The 22447-nt window shown below is 42.2% G+C and overlaps 1 protein-coding gene and 1 long non-coding RNA gene across 3 annotated transcripts; one reads left to right on the plus strand and one right to left on the minus strand.

Annotated features, from left to right (window-relative positions):
* Positions 1-340: 340 nt before the first annotated feature.
* Positions 341-18216, minus strand: LOC144073534 (monocarboxylate transporter 1-like). 2 transcript variants are annotated; one of them, XM_077599467.1, is made up of 6 exons: positions 18057-18216; positions 16307-16484; positions 8092-8350; positions 3012-3155; positions 2132-2929; positions 341-1144 (listed from the first exon to the last, which is right to left on the minus strand). In XM_077599467.1, exons 3-6 carry the CDS (start codon positions 8306-8308, stop codon positions 843-845), a joined length of 1461 nt encoding a protein of 486 aa, XP_077455593.1. In that variant the 5' UTR covers positions 8309-8350; positions 16307-16484; positions 18057-18216; the 3' UTR covers positions 341-842. The 2 variants fall into 2 exon arrangements, with proteins under 2 accessions (XP_077455593.1, XP_077455601.1); XM_077599475.1 differs by lacking the exon at positions 18057-18216 and having other exon boundaries at positions 16307-16493.
* LOC144073558 (uncharacterized) lies at positions 14907-22410 on the plus strand. The gene is made up of 2 exons (XR_013300096.1): positions 14907-15060; positions 21644-22410. It is a non-coding gene; the product is annotated as an uncharacterized LOC144073558 (long non-coding RNA).
* Positions 22411-22447: the final 37 nt, after the last annotated feature.

Genomic DNA, 22447 nt, shown 5'->3' on the forward strand with positions numbered 1-22447 from the left:
AACCCAACAACAATGCAACAATGAACCAAACATTTGAAAGTGACAAAAATCTAAAAAAAGGAAATCTGGAATGTGGTTAATACTGTTATATTAAGCAAGAAAAGTTAAATGTTGAATTTATGATTTGCTGTAGGGGCAAATTCTTTTCCTTGCTGGTTTTGCTTTTTGGGGGATTCACAACATTTTTTGGCACCAATAACAGAGTGACTGTAAGAGTTGACACATTCTGTAGCATCATGTAAAACCAACACACACTCTCACCTTCATTTTGCTTGTAGACATTGAGCTCAAATAGTTGTTAGGTGCCACTTGTGTAGCTTTGGGTGAATGGCAATGTCTCATCCATCACTTTCGCACGCATTATGGCAGCTGGAGACCCTGAGAGAACGCCCTCTTCTGAGTGATTCAAAATCCTACCGGTATAATTCAGTCTTCCCTCTACTATTTGTGTTCCCCGTAGGCACGTCAATACGCTAAACACTATAACAGACGAATACAAATGTGAGTGCCCTGCTATAACAAAAACCCTAACCCTAACCCACTAACAGACAAACAAGAGCCGATGAGCTTCAATACTGGTTTTGTTGTCTTTTTTTGCGCTGGAATGGTTGATGACAATGGCTACCAGCAGGACACGTAAATACCGAATACAATAGTTTTCACAGGCAGAAAGTTGGGTTCACTATCCAGACCAGTTTAGTGCTTTTTCCCTGCTGGTAGCTGATGTCGACGGCCGAAATAAACAATAAAACCAGTATGGGTGCTGACTTACTGTTTTTAGCAGAGATCAAGTAAGTGTTTGTAAAGGCGTGCGTGAGCAACTTGCGGAGTCTTTCTCGCTTCTACACCGTGTTCTCGTCCATCTTAGAGTCCTCTTCTGGTCTTGCGGCGTCGGGTTTGGCATCAGGTCCTGCCTCGGGCGTGGCGTTGCCCTCCTTGGAGGGGGAGGCGGGGGCCAGCATGGCAGCGCACTCCTCCTGAGGCTGGGACCGCACTTGTTTCTTCTCCTCCTCCTCCTTCTCTCGCGCCAGAAGTTTGTAGTTGATGCCCATGCCCACAAAGAGGAAAAGGCTGGCCACGATTAGGATGATTCCTGATGAGATGTATGTGTAGTTGTAATGCTGGTAGTAGTTGTAGAAGCTCCCTGTGATGGAAGGACAAAATGAAAGAGCAGTGCGTGAGCACGCTTGAGAAGATTTCATGGAAAATATGAACAAAATGCCTTATTTGTATAGTGAATATATTGGAAAATGCCTGCTATTGAGCTTAAAATGTTTACTCTTTCGGTCCAAAATGAGAATTTGAACCATTTTTATGGCCCTACAGAGGAAATTGGAAAACAAACTGAACTGGTGGAACTTGTAGGTGAGGAGAATAATTGGATGTATAATTAGGGACAAAAGAAATAATAGAATATTTACTGTTTACCTTTTGCAATTCTTTTTTTAAATAAAGATTTTTTTAAATATGAAAGATTAAATACCATTTTTCGATTAAAAACATTTTTTTCAGTTTCTCATACTTGTATTAGTATATATTAATATAGTGAATATATTAGAAAGTAAAGATGAAAAATATACATTTTCAAAATTATTTTTTGGGGGATTTTTGAAAAACAAAACTTAACATTTTTTTAAAAGTATGTTTGCATTGTCCATTTTTGTAAAATGAAAAATATGGGAAAATGCCTGCTATTGAGCTTAAAATGTTTACTCTTTAGGTCCAAAATGAGAATTTGAACAATTCTTATGGCCCTACAGAAGAAACTGGAACTACCGTGTTGTTCATGACTTTGCTGCCAAATAAAAACACAAGTTGTCTCTCGTTCAACGCTGGGGGTACACACTAAATGCCCCCTGTGACCGATGATAATACACAGAGTCGTGAATGTTTAAATCATACATATATATAGTGGACAACCCCTTTTCGCAGGTTAAGAGAGACGGGCAAAATTGCATAGAAATACATTTTACCGCAAGTATAGATAGGTCCACAATAAACATTTTAAAACAGGGGGTAACAGGGGGGGTCCGAACCTGACAACTACTACTCGTCCTACAGACTCATGCCAAATTTGTTTGGTTGGGTGGATAGTAAATCCCAGTCGAAATGGAACGGACGTCAATCCTACCTGTTAGCGGCGGGCCGAGCAGCACGGGGCCGCACTCCACAATGGTGACCAGGCCCACGGCGGAGGAGAACCTCTGCGCCCCCACCAGATCCATGAGAGTCTCGAAGAGCACCGAGCTGAGCCACCCGAAGGCGAAGCCGAAGAAGATGGCGTAGATGACGAAACCCGTGTAGTCGTTGGAGAGCGGCGCCATGACGTGACACACGCCGTTGTAGAGGACCGCGGCGGCAAAGAAATACTGCACCCGTGGTCGGACCCACTTGGTGTTGGCCAGGAGGCCCATGGAGGGCCGCGCGAACATGTCGACAAAGGCCAGCACGGAGAGCAGGAAGGCCGCCTTCTCCTTGCTGATGTCTTTGCTCTTGGCAAAATTGGAGAGGAAGACGAGCGGCGCGAAGAGGCCGAAGAACATGATGACGTTGCCCAGCAGATAGAGCAGGAAGCCTCGGTGCTTGAACAGCGTCAGGTCGATGAAGGAATTGACCGTCTGCAGCGCCGTCTTCTTTGGCTTCGCCCCCTCGCCCGATTCGGATGGCAGCGGCGCCGGCGCCTGCGCCTTGGGTCCGATGGGTCGCATGAGCGCGCCGGCCACGCAGCAGTTGAGCAAAAGTCCCCCCAAAATGAGGAAGCTCCCCCTCCAGCCGAACTGGTCGTACAGCCACGAGTTAAGCGGCGCCAGCGTGGACAGGAAGACGGGGCTGCCGGCCATGGCGATGCCGTTGGCGATGGGGCGCCGCTTGTAGAAGTATTTTCCGATCATGGTGAGGGCGGGGTTCAGGTTAAACGCCAAGCCCAGTCCTGATTGAGAGTGACCAACATTAAATTCAAAGTTTCAGGAAGAAATGAGTGCTTGTCTAATAGTACCCTCCCCCCCTTTCACCTCCGATCACCCCGATGAAGAAGTAGAGCTGCGGCACCGTGTTGCAGAAGGAGGAGGCGACCAGTCCCGACCCCGCTAGACAGCCGCCAAGCAGGATGATTGGTCGGCTGCCGAATCGGTTCACCAGGATGCTGCTGATTGGACCTGAATGTACAGTAAACAGTGAACAGCTTGTCGTGCATTTAAGTCCTAGTTAAAAGACAATTTGTTTTTAATTGTGGTTGACATAGTAGAACGTGCCAGCGCTTTTGACTATTGTCAGATTGCTAAGTAGGTCTCAAATGAAAACAAATCAATTGTATACATATGGTAATGAAAGAAACTTCAAAAACGCAATAAGCCATGAGCAAGAAAAAAATCCATATCAATACTAAATAAAATCAATTTATGAAAATAAACTTCAAAAACTCGTTTAGAATTTTAAAAAAGAAGAATACAGATTTAAATAAGTGAGTTTTTTTGCTCTGGAATTTGTATGTACTATTGTTTTCCTTGATCTATTTTATAAATCTCTTGTGACCTCACATATCAAAGCGTTTAACATTTAAATAATCATTTCCAGCCCCTCCCACTTAAAATGGATTGTGCTTCTATATATACATACAACTGATGTTTTTCAATAACAATTACCTCCTTTTACTAACTACCACAACACATACTATGTGACCTATATTCATTAAAAAAATATATGAACCACTAACTTTTGCCTAATTATTCTACAACATGGTATAACTTGCATTAAAAGATGTTTATTTATGACTCAAAGCAATAGAAAACTACCGAAATCATTCGAATTCCAGCATTAAAAATGATGAAACCCTACTTCTAACCACAAGGTGACGCTGTATGATCAAAACTGGAAAAGCAGGCCAGGTGCAGATTGCATAATTTCACATCACTGCTCTCATTTGTGAACCAAACGTTAGAGTCCAAGGAGACTTTGAGCTTCAACACGAAGCCTTTTACATTGCCACTTCTATTTGTGATGGACCTCGGTCAGGGTGGAAGTCATGCTCGTGTCAATGACGACAACAGAAAACTGTGAGGAAGGGGCCGAGAGAGACGTGATCCCTGGTGCCTGCCTCGCGTGCCGCTTGTCGGGCTGGCTATGAATGGAAGCTCACATGGATTGACACGAAGAGAATCCAGAGCACCAGAGCAACCGACCCAGTTATCGTTCATAGTAAAGTGAAGCCCAGCAATACCACGAAATAAAAAGGAAACTGGAGCTACAAATCCAATCCACGTTGGCTTGCTGTGAATGATCTATTTCTTAAGTGGCGGGCGATGATTTCATCTATCAGGTGTTCCAGAATAATGCAAAAAGGGACCATTGATGAAGTTGAAAATGACATATTTAGTCAACCACCAATTGTGCAAGTTCTCCTACTTGAAAAGATTAGAGAGGCCTTTTTTCAATTACACGTTAATATGCAAGTTCGTGTTATAATTTTCTTACTAGAAAAAACACAAAAATGTATAACTAACAAAAAGAATAATAAAAATTTGACGGTCATCAGGTTAGCTCTACCAATGAAGTCCCTTATATATATTTTTCTTTTCAGGGAGTTGGCAACTGTACATCAGATTGATGAATCAATGTAATGACCACAATTTTTACTACTTTGCGTGTCTTTGTTGTCGTTTTTTTTCCCAAACAAATTTAAAACACTTAAACCAATATGCTTAAGAGATACATTGTGGCTGGGTGTGGCGAAACATTTGCACACCCAAAATCCTTCATGCCCTCAGAAAGTAAATTCTCCCACCCAGTCACAAACCACGTGACATTTCCCGCTCTTTATTTACACAACTTTTACGAGAGTTGTGAGAGGAAAAGAATATCTCTGAACACAATTACAGCCATTCCAGGATTTTTCAAGACGCCAAGTTTGTGACATGGCTCAACCATATGGATGTTATTATCCATTGTGTGCATTGTGTTATGTGTGCAGAAACTTGTTGCTCCCATGCAACTGGGTGATTCATTTAGATGAGAGAATGCAGAAGGACACACACTAGGTCAGGGGTCGGGAACCTTTTTGACGAAGAGAGCCACAAACAATTCATATTTTCCAATGTTATTCCTTGTGAGCCATACTACGAATTTAAAAGTCAAAATACATACATGTAAACGAGTGCCTTTTCAATTTTTTTTGTAATTTCACCACTTTTAAAGAGGAAAAAAAATGATTTTTAAAAAAAAAGATTCTTATGCTGTTGCTAATCAATGAGAGGATGCATTCCAGAAGTCTACTGCAAAAAAATGAAGATTAAAGCAGTTCTAAATGTAATATCTCAGTTCAGTCACCAGCGATTTCCATATTTTACCTCGCAGGTTAGCGAAGAGCCAGATGCACCCATCAAAAGAGCCACATGTGGCTCCCGAGCCATAGGTTCCCTACCCCTGCACTAGGTGGTGAGCCATTATTGTATCTGTAAACAGGTGAGACTAGTATAGCCAATGAGCTTCAGCTAATGAGGTTCTTTTGAAGCTGGTTCGGAACGCTTGTATGAATAAACTCTTGCAGCAAGCCAGAATTTGAGCAGAATGAGAGTGCGCACAGCAACAAATGAGCGCTGAAGCTCATTGTCGCTATCTGGCAAAACTCAAAGAGGCCAGTGAGGAGTGCTCTCACAGGGATTATATAAACATGGGCTGCTCCCCCTCCCTACCATCATTTAACTCACTGGACTTGACTCACTTGTGAGAGTGAGTCCACGACTATAACGCTTTTCTTTTGGAGTGCATCACATTTTGTCCTGATGGAGTCCATCCTCCAGTTGTAACAGAAGAAACGGGAAGGAAATCTGAAAACCGAGCTAGGAAAAAAAAATCTGATAAAACCAGAAAAGATACACTACATTTATTCTGTCTCAGCTCCATTTACCTCCCACACACTAAAGCCAGGCGTTTCCTGCCCGCCAGCTACAAAAAGTTAAATACAAGTGAACGGTCGGCACTCCCACTCGACGGCTGACTGTCAACAAACACTCTTTTGTCTGTTATCAGGTCCCTGAAATTTGAGAGGGGCAATCTTCGGAACAAGACTCCAAAGTGCAAAATAATAAATACTAGATTGGTGGCCAGGCACAATAATATAATAATGCAGAATGAGTCATCAGCCACCGGATCAGATGTGGCTCAAGAGAACAGATTGAATTGTGAAATCAGGAAAAAGGTGGAAAGGGAAATGGCAGATTTTTTTTTTTTTTTTAAATCAAGCGATTCAACATCTGGCTTCTGTTATTCCTTTAACTTCTATTCTTTCTCGAGAGGTCCCTAAAGCTATGGGTGCCTCGATAAAATGCACGTGGAAGTCTTTGGAGGCTGACGAGGTCTGTGTGGAGAACACAATGCAGTTTGAAAACATTGACTGTGACTAGTCGTGAAATGGGATCCAAAATAAACCAGAACCACAAGAATACATTCATTTTTTCATTCATCTTCCATACCGCCCATCCTTGAAAGGGTTGTGGGGGGTTGCTGGAGCCTAATGCTGTTTTTAATCAACTAAAAAAGACAAAGTGCACCATTCTGCACATCATCAAATGATGTGAGCCACAATTTTTTTCAGAAAAGCCAGCTTTGGTGACTACCACCGGAGTGGGGACGATAGCAAGTTCCCGTCTGATGTCTTTGTTTACATTTGTCACGTTGCCTCATAGTGGCGTGTGGTAAGAACCAGCGTAGTTTGCATCGATTGTACGGATTGAGCGCCACCATCCGACCAAAAGCCCGCATTATGGGCATTTTTTCGTCTTTTTCCAGGACCATGTAGCTCAGATCCTGATGCCCTCGTTCGTCACTGAATTGTTTCTTGAGTTTTTCTGACTGTGCGTGACATCATTTTAAATTGTTAAGTTGTGTGTTTACATGCGTGTATGTATGTTTACTAAGCGGCCACTTGCAATTCCTCCCCATTGGAAAGTGTCTTTACATTTCTTATTCATTTAATGGTTTAATAAATTATTTTCTGATGTTTTTGTCTTTTTTTGTACATTTGCATACATTTTAACAGCTTACTGTTCGTCACGTCTTTTTTGCCTGCCACCATAAACGTGACTTCTTGCCACTGCCCATGCGCAAAATATTGTATGTCAACAAAAATGTTCCTATTATTTTTAACAAATCAAATAGATGGCACTAATATCCTGACTAAATATTAATTAATCATTGGTGTCCCTGGAAGTTTGTTGAGAGAACTATGTACGGGTTAGACTTTTTGCACTGGTGAATCGTAATATAACATAAACACATTTAAATGAACTTGGATTACGATGCAGACACACTCAAAAATAAGTTTAATCTAACCTTACATTAAACTTAATTCTGATTTTGTTTTACATTTTTTATACCTTTTGTTCTTCTGGCCGGGTTGGCTGTTTGCCCCGCCTCCACCCTGACTTTCTCTATCGATGGGCTGTTTGCTTTTGTATTCCTTTCAAAATATTCCGAAAATGATGGACACAAATGTCCTCACAATAGGATAACGCACAACCACTTGCCAACGAGAAGTAATATATACCCCTAGTGCTATCGCCACGCCATTCGCACTGAGTGACGGAAAAAAAAACACTGAAAAAAATGCAACGCTCCGCCCAGTGCTCGTAGATATCTGTTATACACAAAAGAGATGCGGCAAAAAAGACAGTGCGCTACAATGATAAACAGCCTCTCATGTCTTGGCCACCTGGCTTTCTCGTATCTAGAGATAATTATTTGCTCGAAATTTTACTCGTATCTCGAAATGCTCATATGTCGAGGTGCTCGTATGTCGAGGTACCACTGTACTATGAAATTTAAAAAAAAAACATTTCCCAATAAAATATCCCACTGTCACATTGTGCCATTGCATTGCACCTAGATACAATGAGTCAACAAAAATGTACTGCACAAAAGTCCAAAACCAAACATGAAATGCAACCACAGTCAAAAAATGTAACTGTTTTTAGTTATTTTTCCATCCACATAACCACTAGGACCACTATCAGAATTAGATCACTTTTTGAGAATCACTAGTTTCAAGTGAGAAAAAAAAATACACGTGTTTGAATGCTCGTCCAGCGCCCCTCTTACCTCCCGCATACATGACGGCCAACATGATGGAGGAGATCCAGGACACTTGGCTGGGCGTGGCGTCGAAGATCACCTCGATATCTTTGAAGAAGACTGTTATGGATTTCGGGAAAGCGTAGGAGAAGCCGATGGAGATGAAGGCCCCCAAGACCACAGCCCAGCCCCAGCCCCCTTCGGGTGGAGTGTACCCTACAGGGCCCCCCAATGGTGGAGGCATGTCTGCTCAGGGAGACCGAGATGATCTTCCAGCAGGAAAAACCTGCAGACAAGGGATGCAAAGTTTCACTGAACATGGAAGGTAGACAGTTAATGCTTAGATTTCCTGGTGCCAGGTACTTTCTGATTAGATAGAAATTTTGCAAGAGGGAGGCTAGGAGGGGATTTAGGAAGGAGGGAACCATCGCTATGTTGAGCACCACATTACAAATTAAATAAATTTGTGTTATGTTATCAACACAACACAAAGTTTCATTTCACATAACTTCAGACGAGCATCTCCTAACTCTAACTAGCTTAGGATGTCTCTTCAATATTTCATATTTATGTTAGAACATTGACACTCCAGATACTAGTTTTGGACTTAAAACTGTCTGCAGAAGAAATGAACCCCAAAATAGGCTTGGTAGTTTTATATGATATTTCTGATGTTGGGGAAAAATGTTTCAATTTAAAATCAATATATATTCTGATCTATGAATCTGAGTTTAAGGTTCAATAACTACTAAACAAGAGATCGAACATATTATTTATGTGCGGTTGCATTGACAGAAGTACTACAGAAGCAAGAAGTACTACAGTACAATGGGTCTAACATTAAACCCATCATTTTGGTCAAATTTAAGCAAATGAGGAAAAATAAATGCACTATGACCGCAGCCAATCTTTAGCCGTCGTGCACCCACAACCCCTCCCCCCGGTCTGTGAGAAAAAGGGAAGCACTTTACCAGCCCATGGTGAGAAAAAAAGTTAGTATGCTGTACAACACATTCAAATGTTAACTGGATAAAAAAAATTAAATTAACAACAATTCCTTTTTTGTCATGCAACACAGAGTTATACAGGTGAGGGATGGGAGGCGTGGCACCGACTAGATGGGCCGAGTATTGACACTTTTGTCAATAAATATCTAGATACAACATTTGGGTATTGATACTTTTGACATCCCTAATCCATATACATGTCAAGTTATTTATGATCATCTGAAATCCATCGTCAACCATTTTTTTTAAATGAAATTAATCGACATGCAGAGCAACACTGTGCTGCTTTCCTAGGTTTGGAAAATGCTTATGTTTAGCATCTTGTTGTTATTCATTAAAAAGCATGCCGGTGTTCTCCTCAGGCTGTCTAGTCCACATCTAGTTGTCAATAACCACAATTGATCAATCATTACACTGTTACAAAGTTGGTAGAACGTCTTAACTGTCTTCTGGGGTCACATAATTTTCTTAGAATTTTTGGTAGTCTATTCTCAGTTTTGACCAATACGGGGTTTTTGTTGTTTTGTGTTTAGCTTGATGGTGATTCTGAAATTTACTAAATAAAATGTGGAAAACAGATGAATTCTCTAAATAGTTTAAATAAAGTCATCAAGCTTTTTTGCCCATTAACACAATAATAAAGTGTTACAGACAAAATGATTGGCATTTTTTTAATTGGATTGGATAACTTTATTCATCCCGTATTCGGGAATTTTCATTGTCACAGTAGCAAGACGGTGAGAATGCAGATACAGCAAAATACATTTTAGACATAAATAGAAAGGTAATAAATAAGTTAATAAATAAATAAATACATACATAAATAAATATATAAATAAATAAGTGTGTTGCTGAAATGTTATTATTTTTGCCTTATTTTTTATTTATTTAATTCAATTACATAATGGTCTATATCGGCCAAATAGTCAAATCATACAAGAGGCCTCGCTGCAGCGACCCCTGATGGGACAAACCCAAAGCTGCAACAACAACTAACTATTTATTAGCGAGATTGTTTTCTACGTCTTGGGACGACCATCTCCAATTACAAGAGCATGTTAACTTGGCAGCTAAATGCGATCCTCTTCCCTTCTTCACAGAGATAACATCCGGCTATTAAGCACAATTCCATGGGATACTGTCCAAGCTGATATGGTTGACGCGGCAGTGTCTTCCATGTGACTCAAGATCCTTTCCAGAAGACCTGGACAATCAACCTTTGACCTGAAGCGATGGTTGTCCACCAAACAACACAAACAATTGTGCTGGACTGTCACATAAACCATCAGGATTAATTCTATTGTTGGGATTTATCCAACACCAACTTCAGAATCACAAGCTGGGAACCATAAAACAAACCGCAAAACTACTCTTAAAAGGGCACCTAGAGTACACATGCTGCTTATTTCACTTAAAAGGTCAGCAGTTTTTGCTAAGTGAAAAACGTAACAATTATTTTCAATCTGTTTTGAAAAAAAAGTCCCACGCTACAAAATAGGTGGAGTACTTTGTTGCATTACAAAGACTTTTTAGAGAACCCTAAAAAGGCCAACCAATAGAAGTCTTTACACAGACATGATAAAACAGTAGTCAAACTATGCAAAAACAAAAAGGAAGACGCCACTTGTTGATGCAACTCCAGCACTTGAGGCCGCATCAGGAAGTTGGAAACAGCACACACGTGGTTGATTAGGAACTCCCCCAATCTAATGCTGTCATGCGTACACATGCTTGTGCAAACACTGGATTGGGTCCACCAAGCCTGGCTTGTAGATACCCACACAGCCTGAAAAGCCATTTAAATCAGCACAGACAGTGCTTCCTGTTCTTTACAGGAATGCGACGACCACACCAGGAACGTTGCCAGATGCACGTACAATTCCATTCATGAAGGCCATACAACAAACACAGGACAAACTCCAAAATGCAACACATTGCCACACACAATGGCAAGAAGAACAAATTTGGTCATGCCAGGGACACAGAGGCCATGCAAAAGGGGTGTTTCTTCTAGGGCAGGGGTCTCAAACTTGCGGCCCGCGGGCCAACTGCGGCCCGCGGGACGATAATTTGCGGCCCCCGTCTTAATATGAAAGATCGATTTTTTTTTTTTTTTTTTTTTTTTTTTAATTTTTTTTTTTTTTTTTTACCCCTTTCCCCATGATGGCGCCGTTTAAGTGGCAGCCAGTGGCAGTAGCTCTGTCCACTCATGTTTTTCTTGTTTTACAGCATGTTTTACATGAAAAATTAGAGGGAACATTGACATGCACCTGCTTGTGGCAGGTGTGATACTGGTGTGCCGATAGCGAGCAATGATGATGTCGTGACCGGATGATTCGCCTAAAGACGTTTCGCCGACGGACGTTTGACAGACGGACAGGTCGTACTAGTATTTGTTAGTTTAATGATTAAATACAAATACTAGTATTTGTATTTAATCATTAAACGCTGTTTTCAGCTGGATTTGACCGAATTTGAGAGCATTTTGAGCCGTTTGGCGAATGGACGTCTATAGACGTTTTTTTGCCTCCATCGCGATATCATCCAGTATTTGTATTTAATCATTAAATGCTGTTTTAGGATGGATTTGACCCGATTGCTGTCATTTTACGGCTCGGTTCTGCTACATCTGCCTGCCCAAGAGTGCTTATTCCCGGACTGCCATTGAAGGTAGACGAACATTGATTTTTACTATAATTTGGACAACACCGGCGGCGGGCCGGATTAAAAATCCTAACGGGCCGTATATGGCCCGCGGGCCGAGGTTGAAAAACTTGTACACACATGATCCGGCGGGGCGAGCGTTCGAATCCCGTTTCGGCGAAACCTCCGTTCGGCCGAATGAACGTTCGGTGGAACGTCCATTCGGCGACCTGCCCGTCTGTCAAACGTCCGTCGGCGAAACGTCTTTAGGCGAATCATCCGAGTACCGATGATGTCGCTCACACTGGTACTCAGTGCGCTCAGGGAGGTTGTCTTTCTGCTCAGACCAACAAAAAATTAGAGGGAACTTTGGTTCGGAGCTGAATGAACCAATCACGGTGAGGTATACGGCTCTGGAGGGCGGGACATCGGCCGGGCTGTCCAGTGCCTCGCTCACTCACTCATTCATTCCTCCAATCAGCTGGGCGGAGGAGAAGCCGTGAGGCCGATCACTCCGCTCGGCGCGCACACTCCTCCGCTGCTCTCAGCATAGAACTGAATGAGGCGCTATGATCCGTGATCCAGCCTGTGTCAGTGTCTGTAGCCATCTCCGCGATTGAAACGGAGAGCGAAAGTGCACATGCGCCACAAACCCGCGCGACTGAATGTGAAAGATCAACCCGAGACTCATTCCAAGTGGAAAAACATATTACAGAGCCCCAGAGATGTCTCTTTCAAAGCCTGCCGTGAAGAGAAAGGTCGGTGATGAGCACAGACAGTTTCAAGAAAAGTGGGGAGTGCAATATTTCTTTGTTGAACACAGGGGCACCCCGACGTGTCTCATTTACACTGAAAAAGTTGCGGTGCACAAGGAATACAATTTGAAACGTAATTGTACTATGAGACATGCTGAGGAGTACGAAAAATACCAGGGAGATGAGAGAGCCAACCAGGTTGCCAGTCTTAAAACACGTCTTCTGAGGCAACAGGATCTCTTCAAGAAGGCTACCAAAGACAGTAATGCAGCAGTCAAAGCTAGCTACGCCGTTTGTGAGTTGATTGATCCTGTGCTAAGTGATCCCAAATGGCTCATGGACTTGGCTTTTCTTGTTGATATCACACATGAGCTTAATGTACTGAACAAGAAGCTACAAGGCCAGGGGCAACTTGTCAGTGCTGCCTAGCATTCTGCACTAAACTTGTGTTATGGAAAGCCCAGCTCTCTCAGACAAACCTTTGCCATTTCCCAGCATGCAAGGCTCTCGTGGATGCAGGCACACCATTCAGTGGTGAGAAGTATGTTGAGGCCATTTCGAAGCTACAGGAGGAATTTGATCACAGATTTGCAGACTTCAAGACACACAAAGCCACATTTCAAATTTTTGCGGACCCCTTCTCCTTTGATGTGCAAGATGCCCATCCTGAGCTTCAAATGGAGCTCATTGACCTGCAGTGCAACTCTGCACTCAAAGCCAAGTTCAGGGAGGTGAGTGGAGAAGCAGACAAGCTTGGGCAATTTTTGAGAGAGTTGACCCCCAGCTTCCCTGAACTTTCCCGAAGGTTCAAGCGGACCATGTGCCTTTTTGGGAGCAGATACTTGTGTGAGAAGCTCTTCTCCACCTTGAACTTCAATAAGTCCAAGTACAGGTCCAGACTTACTGATGAGCATCTTCAAGCTCTACTGAGGGTCTCCACTGCTTCCTCCCTCAAGCCAAATGTGACTATGTGAGAAGAAGCGCTGCCAGGTCTCTAGCAGCAAGGAGTAGGCAAAAGAAGCCGTGTTCAGAATATTTCATGTTCAATGTTCCATTCAAGTTCAGAAAGTTAAAGGTTAAAGAGCTGTTAATACAGACATTTGAAACGGAATAAAAATAATTCATTTTCTCTACTTAGCCAGCCAGTGTATATCTACTGTATGCTCATTAGTATTATTTGGTTTTATATTACTGATTGATTTCTTTTTTATTCATCTTTAAGTTAATTTATTTAATTCATTATTTTTTGTTAAAAAATAAAGATATTTGATAACGTTGGAAAGTTTTATCAGTGCTTTTCTTGTGGAAATCCTGATGCGGCCCAGTCTCACCCAGACTCGGCCTCTAGTGGCCCCCAGGTAAATTGAGTTCGAGACCCCTGTTCTAGGGCCAATGGGTTCCTTAACCAATGTTAGACTGTAGTGTCAGTTTCATTTTCATTTTCAAGAGCAAAAAATACTCAACGTGTGTGTGATTGAAAAATTGGCCATCTGTAGTTTTAGGCAAAGATTGAAGCGTAATCCTGACAAAAAAAAGAGATTTAATGCAAACAAGCCCATTTAAAAATAACATGATTGGAAGTTTACCAACTTAATTGTAAAATACACCTAAAATGATTTGAATCCAGAACTGATCCAGATTTTTGCATTCATGTAAACACCATGTAGACACACGGCATAAAAAAACATTTAAACTTTAAATGCTGTCAAATCTAATTTAAATTACTTGTTTATGTTTTTATTGGGAAACCTGCATTTTGTGGAGTAGCACCACTATTTTCGTTATACACAGCTGTTGTATAATGACAATAAAGGCTATTGACTTTGACAAATGATTGTAATATTGTAATCGAACACTGTACCGTGACATGACTCATGCCATTGATGGCGCAAGACGTCCAATTCATTTAGGAACTGTTAGCAAATGAACATCAATCCGTTCTATGCAACCCTCCCACTACAATTGGAGTGAAGGCACTGATCTTTTCTTTTTTTGATAACATGGATTACCTCCATATTTTGCAGGTTTAAGAAAAAGACTGAGGGAAGATTCATGGCAAGTAGAAAGGGACCTTTAGAGGGGCTCTACATATTTCATTTTCAATGGAACTTTGTAGCTATTTTTGGATGCTCGCGTTTGTTGGGTCAGCGGGTAGTAATGTTGAACTCGGCACGATTCATGTTTTGGTTTCTCCGTGAAAGAACTTATTGTTGAATCCAATTTTTGAAACTTGGTTCAGAAATGCAACCATGGCAGGCCAAAAGCAGTTCAGTGCCTGCAACTTGCAAGGAACCAAATTCGAAAACAGAAGTTGCAAGTCAACTCAACTTACAGGAAGCTCATAAAAAGCAGGCGCTCACAGTCTAGTAAAGGAAATGACGCTAATGACCGGGCGGCGTTATGAAGAAGTTAACGGAGACACTTCAGGAGCCCTCAGTGTGTTGACGCTGACAAGATCATTGAAATGCACAGACAAACAATGGGTTAACGGTATTGTGATCAGTGAGTGACTTCCTGAGCTCGGTGTGTCGAGTTGCATAATCTTGGTGAGCACATTGATCCAACATGGTCGCACAATGCTCACACGAAAGGTCAGTAAGCTAACGCAAACATTTTTTTGTGTGGTCGGAAGCTTCTAAACTGTTACTCGGGGGGCCAAGTCCATTTTTGGGGGTGGATCATTGGCAGAGTATAAATGGCAAAGGGAATTGCCGTTGATGTACTTTCACCACTGAAACATGCATTGAGTAAAAAAATGTAAACATGTAAAAAAGTCATGTCACTCTTACTTGCATTTTTGAGTACATGAAGAAAGTTAGTGACCTCCCATGTGTGAGTCCACTGATGTCCATGTGAGGCGGAAAATAAATACCTTTTTTGTCTAGAAAAGATTTGCTAATAACTTCATTTGATGATTTTTGTGCAGATTTATCCCAGGGACTAGAAGCCAAGGTTTTATAACGTAATACTAACACGGCAATATATAAAGCAATGATACATCTCATCTCATCTCATTTTCTGAACCGCTTTATCCTCATTAGGGTCGTGGGGGTGCTGGAGGCAATCCCAGCTGTAGGAAACGGTCAACTATGCACACTCACCTTCATAACTAGGGAAAATTTACAGTGTCCAATCAGCCTACCATGCATGTCTTTGGAATGTGGGAGGAAACCAGAGTACCCGGAGGAAACCCACGCAGGCCCGGGGGGAATATGTAAACTCCACACAGGTGGACGTGGCCTGGATTTGAACCCAGGACCCCAGAGCTGTAAAGCCGATGCGCTAACCACTCGCAGCAACGGGCCGCCGCGATGATACGATGAAAATATTTTAGTATTTAAGTATCGTTGTGAAAAATCCAATCAAATACTAGTGTGTTCAGTTCAACAATTGAATGTTCAGACAGGTCTTGGCTGCCATTGACGTTGCTAGACGTCCAATCCATTTTGACTGTGCAGGCTAGAAACGATAATTGGCTTCTAAATGGTCCTGAAAGATAAGCATGCACATCCGATTCTCCTAGTTTCAATCAATTTGACGTCTTTGTTAATGCAATGCGCGAATTAAGCCATTCAACGCGCCGAGGGAAAGACGCGTTATCGTTTGATGCCTGGCGAGGGGCCGAACACACGCCGGCCAGCTATCCAGATGCGCCCCGGGGAATGTGATACGGGTCGCGCGGGGGCGGAGAGCACCCCCGGGATCCATCACGCCACCACCGAAGCGCAGACGGACCTCGAGGTGGGCTCACCGGAACACGATCTAGCTTGATGGGGAGCCACGCGGCGGCTGCGGCTTTTGTCTGTCTCGCGCATGAAATTAGGAAGAAAGACACACCTCGTTTGCGGGGCTTCTGGTGCTTTCCGGCGGGATCGACACGCAGGAAGATCCGGTCGGAGGATGGTTAGTTGTTTGGTTGGCTCCTCGGCGTACTGATTGAGTGGATGGACGTGGACTGGATGACGAAGACCCACAGACAGGCACTGCGCATGCGCGCAAACGCTCCTCTCCGACACTGACGGAATCTCACGCACGGAGCAAAACAAGCCAATAACATTAGAGATGATTCGACGTTGCTCGACACCCACCCATTCATTCATTCATTTTCTGAACCACTCACAAGGGTCGCAGGGGGCGCTGGAGCCTATCCCAGCTCACTACAGGCACCAGACGGGGGGCATCCGAATCTATTCAACCTCACACTCATACCTAGGTGCAATTTAGAGTGTTCAACTAGACTACCCAGTATGTTTTTGTACCTGGAGAAAACCCACGGAAAGCCCGGGGAGGACATGCAAACTCCACCCAGTGAGGACAGACCTGAGATCGAACCCTCGACCCCAGAACTGTGAGGCCGGCGCGCTAACAACTCGATCGCTGGGCCGCCACCCACAGATTAAAAAGAAAATCATAATATTCTTAGGAGTAGAAAGATTCATGTTGACTCATTAGACAAGAAACAAAAGCAGAAACGCCCAAAACAAACTTCCTAACATTTTGAGAGAAAAGCCAATTAAAAAGTGTTTAGCCACGCTCTTCTGCTTTCCGTTCCGATCAAACAAAACGTGCCTTTCCCGTCCTGCATTAAATTCATTTCATAAGGAAGGCCCAAAAGATAGTGCCGCACTCAAATATTTGACAAGCTAAACACATTAGAACTTGTTCACAGGCGGTAGTTAAGACATGCAAATGGGTACACTAATGTGAAAGAGATACGCCCAGGTTTGGTTGCCAGGCAACCATCTTGTGACGATTGCAACACATGACTTCTAAGGTGTAACCTTGATTAATAGAGGTCAAAGTAAGCTAGTTTGTTAATGCAAAACATGGAGGCTATGTTATCTTATTTGGCAGCTTTGCGAGAGAGAAAAAATATTAGCAAATATAACCATTTTAAAATAATCATGAATCAGTCCAAATGCGAGAGGTTAGTGCGTCGGACTCACAGTTGTGGGGTCGAGGGTTCAATCACTGTGTGGAGCTTGCATGTTAACCCGGGCTTGCATGGGTATTTTCCGGGTACTCCAGTTTCCTCCCACATTCCAAAGAAATGCATGGTAGGCTGGTTGAACACTCTCAATTGCCCTTAGGTATGAGTGTGTGTGGGAACGGTTGTTCATCTCCTGGTGTCCTACAATTGGCTGGCCACCAATTCAGGGTGTTCCCCGTTTGGTGCCTGAAGTCAGCTGGGATAGGCTCCAGCACCCCCACGAGCTTGTAAGGGTAAGCGGTACAGAAAGGACAAAATCAGAACTACACACTGATTAGAACCCCGAGTAAGACAAGATTTTTTTTAATTGTATTTAACTCATTGGCTGCCATTGACGGTGTTAGACGTCCAATCCATGTTAACTTCGAGGAGCGAAATCATCCGTGCTGCTAATGGTAGCCATTGAGGTATCATAATACGTGCATGATTGGGTTCAATTTTTTTCAAAGTTTTTTAAGTATTTTAGCATTCAAAAGACTATTTGGTATATTTTAAACGAAAAAATAAGTGTATTCATTGATTGTAAGAATACATTTAAACATAAAAGTTAAATGAAATCTATGCTTTTGAAAGCCAAATGTTGGATTTCTCACATACATTTCGGAGGACAATTATCGCCTGTGGGCCGCCATGTCATCCCACGCCGTGTCTCCCCGCTCAGTTGCTTCAACCGTGGACACCTCTGTGTTTATTTGCTCCCGTGACCTCTATCGGGCACTCCGTCGAGCAGATGACCTTTCGTTGCGGGAGTGTGTCCTCCGGCCTCCCTGAGGCAACAAACATGAGACCACAAGATTCACAAGTTGTGCTGTTGCTTTGTCCCTCCGGATTACAAAAACAATGAGTGTAAAAGCAAAATGTAAACGAGGGAGGCTCCATCTTTTAATGAGAAACACATTTTGTTTGGTTTGGATTGCGATGTTTGCCCAACGCAGCCTGAAAAAAAGCAAACCATCATGATATTGTGTTTAGGATGGCTGGAGCTTTCGATTCCACACACACACTTGACTGAGTTAAAGCAACAAGAGAGCTTACTGTCTACTCTACTATGTCTTACTGAACTCTTGACGGGTTAGCGCGTCGGCCTCACAGTGGGAGTCCTGGGTTCGAATCCAGGTTGGTCCACCTGTGTGGAGTTTGCATGTTCTCCTGCGTGGGTTTTCTCCAGGAACTCCGGTTTCCTCCCACATTCCAAAAACATGCATGGTAGGCTGACTGGACACTGTAAATGGACCCTGCGAGTGTGAGTGTGAATGGTTGTCTGTCTCCTTGTGCCCTGCGATTGGCTGGCCATCAACACAGGGTGTCCCCTGGCTCTGGGATAGGCCCCAGTACCCCCAAGCGACCCTAATGAGGATAAAGCGGTTCAGAAAATGGAAAAAAATGAAAAAAACTATTGACAACTCCTTTTTGTGATCTTAGGCATGTTGGAAATGGCAGAAAATGGACTGCTTTGCGAAATTAATGGCAATTCGCCATCAAAATATTGAGTGTGCCTGAATATTAAATTAGGAATATTACAAACCAAAATGATTAAAGGCTTTTCCATACATGTAATAAATCAGACTCAACTCATTCTACATTTGTTGTTTTTTTATTTTTTATTTTTTTACATAGGTCATTTGTGCATAATGTTTCAAGGGTCGGCATTGATCTCTTTATCTCGTCCTTCATGTCGTTGAACTGGTCAGGAACGTGTTAGTTCCTCACATTTTTCCTGGTGGAACTCAAAAACCCTCTTACCTCTGGCACACTTGAATTGGGGGGGATATCTTTTTATGCTTGTGAGCATTTGTGGTTTATAAGCACATTCAATATCAAGCTCCCATGGTATGCTGGGTACCCGGCGACGAAGTGTCCGGTCGACGAACTGTCCGGCGATGAAGCGTCCGTTCGACAAACCGCCCGGGGACGAAGCGTCCCGCGACGAAGTGTCCATCGACGAAATGTCCGGTCACGGTATGGTGTTTGCTTAGGAAAATAAATTACCCTTCATTTTTTAACACAATTTTAGAGCAATCTGTAAAGAATTCTGGTTTTGTGTTCTCATTTTCCTTGGCAGCGGGTCTTATTGTTATCTCATTTTGACAAATTTCACACATGCAATATGTCAACCAATGAATCGAATGTCCAAATAGCAAAACCAGTTCAGTGCTCATAGCTTGCTCTATACTGGAGTGTGGGTTGGAAGATTCTGATGTATTGGAAGCAGATTTTTCCACTCTGTAAGTATGCGATCTGCATACCAACCATTCAAACATCTGGTTTTTATCTGGAGTACTGTAGTGGGAGGAATTATCACTGTATTCCTAACAACCAGTGATTTGGATATGCTCAAAATTCATGGAATCGTCTGTCTCAGATCGGATCTTCAAGCGTTGCGCAGTTGAATGGTTCAAAGCTCTTGAAGGCGATGGGGTGTTGGGTCGTGAGGGGGTACTTTTGCTTCTGAGAATCTGCATGTAGATTAATTGGTAATTTGTCTTCCATCAAATTCATTTTCCCAAGCTGTCCAGGCCCCCCCAAGTATCAAAGGACACCCATACAACAATGCTCCTTCAACCATTCTTCACAGTTGGGAGGAGCCTTAGATGCTGCTCTTCATTTTTCTCCACGTATGGGGCCGTACGATCGTCCCAAACAAATGGACGTATGTAATTTGCCAATATAGTAGTGCGACAGGACATGAAACGATCCAGCTTTTGTCGTTTTCCTTCATCCCTGCAGAGAATCGATGGTCGGCTGAATTGCGCAGATGTGTGTTGTTGTGAGAAGTGGGAGTGAAAAGGAATGTTTTGGTTTTACGACCTGGCTCTCATGCAGGGGTTGGACCTCGCCACTCCACCTCAGCTATGGGCCTCGTCTGTTTTCGGTCTTTTTCAGCAAATGAAAAGACAGCCTGGTTTTGTGGATCAAACACTGTTCCAGAGAGTTGTCCTGGGAGAAGCAGTTGTCCACACCACTCTTCATCTAGCAGCCCTTGCGTTCGCCATTCGTCACATTCGTGAGATTGTGGGATTTCACATAGCAAGACCTCTTCACAATGCCAGCAACAAGTTACCAAAACAGAATTTGAAGAAAATCTTTCAATAGTAAAAAAGTGAAAATTAAGTCATTGCTTCTTAAGCTTTTGACACCAAATAGCGCCTCTGACAAATACTTGCACCACCATGTATACACCTGTGTATAAAGTATACAAACGCTGATGTAGAATATGACTTAAACACTTCTAGATGTACTCAAATAATCTATTAAAGCAATTTCAGTACTAATAAACAGACTGAAACAATCCATATGTTATCTAAATATTCTTCTATTTACTGCAGGGGTGCGCAACTTTGGTCCTCGAGGGCCTCGCTCCAGTCTGTTGTCCATGTCTCCTTCCAACAACACACCTGAATGAAATGATCAACTCATCAGTAAGCTGTCTAGAAGCTTGATAACGATCCTGCTGATTTGGAAAACAAAATGGTTAGAATCCCTCCAGGACCTGAGTTGGGCACCCCTTGTCTACTATTAAACTCTTCTAATCACATCCAATCTGATCCTCCCAAAAAGTTATCTGAAAACTCTTAAATAATTTATATTCTCCTTAAAACCCTTCTAAATGGTCCTCAAATGTATGTATACATGTACATCTATGTGTATGTAAATGTATATTTATATGTATATATATGTATATATTTATGCATATGTATATATATATATATATACATATATATATATATATATATATATATGTATTTATTAATTAATTAACTTATTTATTACCTATTTATTTATGTCTAAAATGTATTTTCCTGTATTTTCACCCTCTCGCTACTGTGACAATGAAATTTCCTGAATACGGGATGAATTAAGTGATCTAAACTAATCTATAAAACAAATGAGAGAGAGAGAGAGGTCGATCTGGATTTAAAATGTTCTAAAATCACTATTCTAGCATAAATGTTTGCCTTAATATTGTGTTGGCGGCCCGGTAGCTGAGTGGTCAGCAGGTCAACCTCACAGTTCTGGGGTCCTGGGTTCAAATCCAGGTCAGTCCACCCAGGTGGAGTTTGCATGTTCTCCCTGGGCCTGTGTGGGTTTCCTCTGGGCACTATGGTTTCCTCCCACATTTTAAAATGCCTTTTTTGTTTCAATTGATCACATCTGTCTTGTTGTTTATTTCATGTCATTCTCAGATGTTCAGGATCAACTACTGAATCGAAATGGATCTTTCAAGTTGCGGAATCTTTGTAGAATTGGCCTGCTTGACAGAAGCTCGAGTCACGACCTCATGAGCATGTGATGGACACAAGTATAGTCTTTGTATTTTTTTTTCATATTGAGGCAGATGCAAAGCATGTGACAGTTGTGGAACGCTGCGGTTGTCTTTACTGCGTGTTGCCTCATTTGGTACCGAGTTTGCAAAATCTTTGGTCACTTTGACATTTCACTGGAAGGAACCATTTAAAGGCGAATTTACAGAATAACGAATAACAAGTAATGTCGTTAAATACGAGAATTTTTCTAGTCAAAAAGCTTTTCATACTCTTACTGTGAGTCCAAGATTAACGGCAGCTCTTTTGGGTGACGCAGTAACAAGGCGCAACATTGGAAAAACGCCACAATACGTCATCTATTATTGCATAAAACTATTTTAAATTCACATGACAATTTTGATTAGGCTTTGATCCGAGTCTATTGTTGATGCTGCTCTCTAGTAGAGTATTTCAGCCATTGCAATAATGGGCCTTTTATTAGGTGTGCACAAACGCTATTGTCAATACTGCTCTCTAGCGACGGAATTTAGAAATGGCAGCCTTATATAATAGGTGTGCTAAAATGAGGGGCCAAATACATAAATAGGGGAAGGACTATGACCAGGAAATTTGTATTTTGTCGAATTATTATTTAAATCATTATGAGGTACAACATTTTACCAGATAATAAATGAGAATTTTATGAGGGTTTTTGTCATTTTTTGCACAAGAAACATCACATTA

The sequence above is a fragment of the Stigmatopora argus genome, chromosome 1 (assembly GCF_051989625.1).
Source record: "Stigmatopora argus isolate UIUO_Sarg chromosome 1, RoL_Sarg_1.0, whole genome shotgun sequence".
NCBI classification, from domain to species: Eukaryota; Metazoa; Chordata; class Actinopteri; order Syngnathiformes; family Syngnathidae; genus Stigmatopora; species Stigmatopora argus.

What these genes read in the sequence shown, in the direction of transcription:
- LOC144073534 (XM_077599467.1), bottom strand. Translation starts at nt 8,308, where the DNA reads ATGCCTCCACCATTGGGGGGCCCTGTAGGGTACACTCCACCCGAAGGG. An exon ending in GGCCGTCATGTATGCGGGAG is followed by an intron (nt 3,156 to 8,091) that starts GTAAGAGGGGCG and finishes CTGTACATTCAG; the next exon opens with GTCCAATCAGCAGCATCCTG. An exon ending in GCTCGGCCCGCCGCTAACAG is followed by an intron (nt 1,145 to 2,131) that starts GTAGGATTGACG and finishes CTTCCATCACAG; the next exon opens with GGAGCTTCTACAACTACTAC.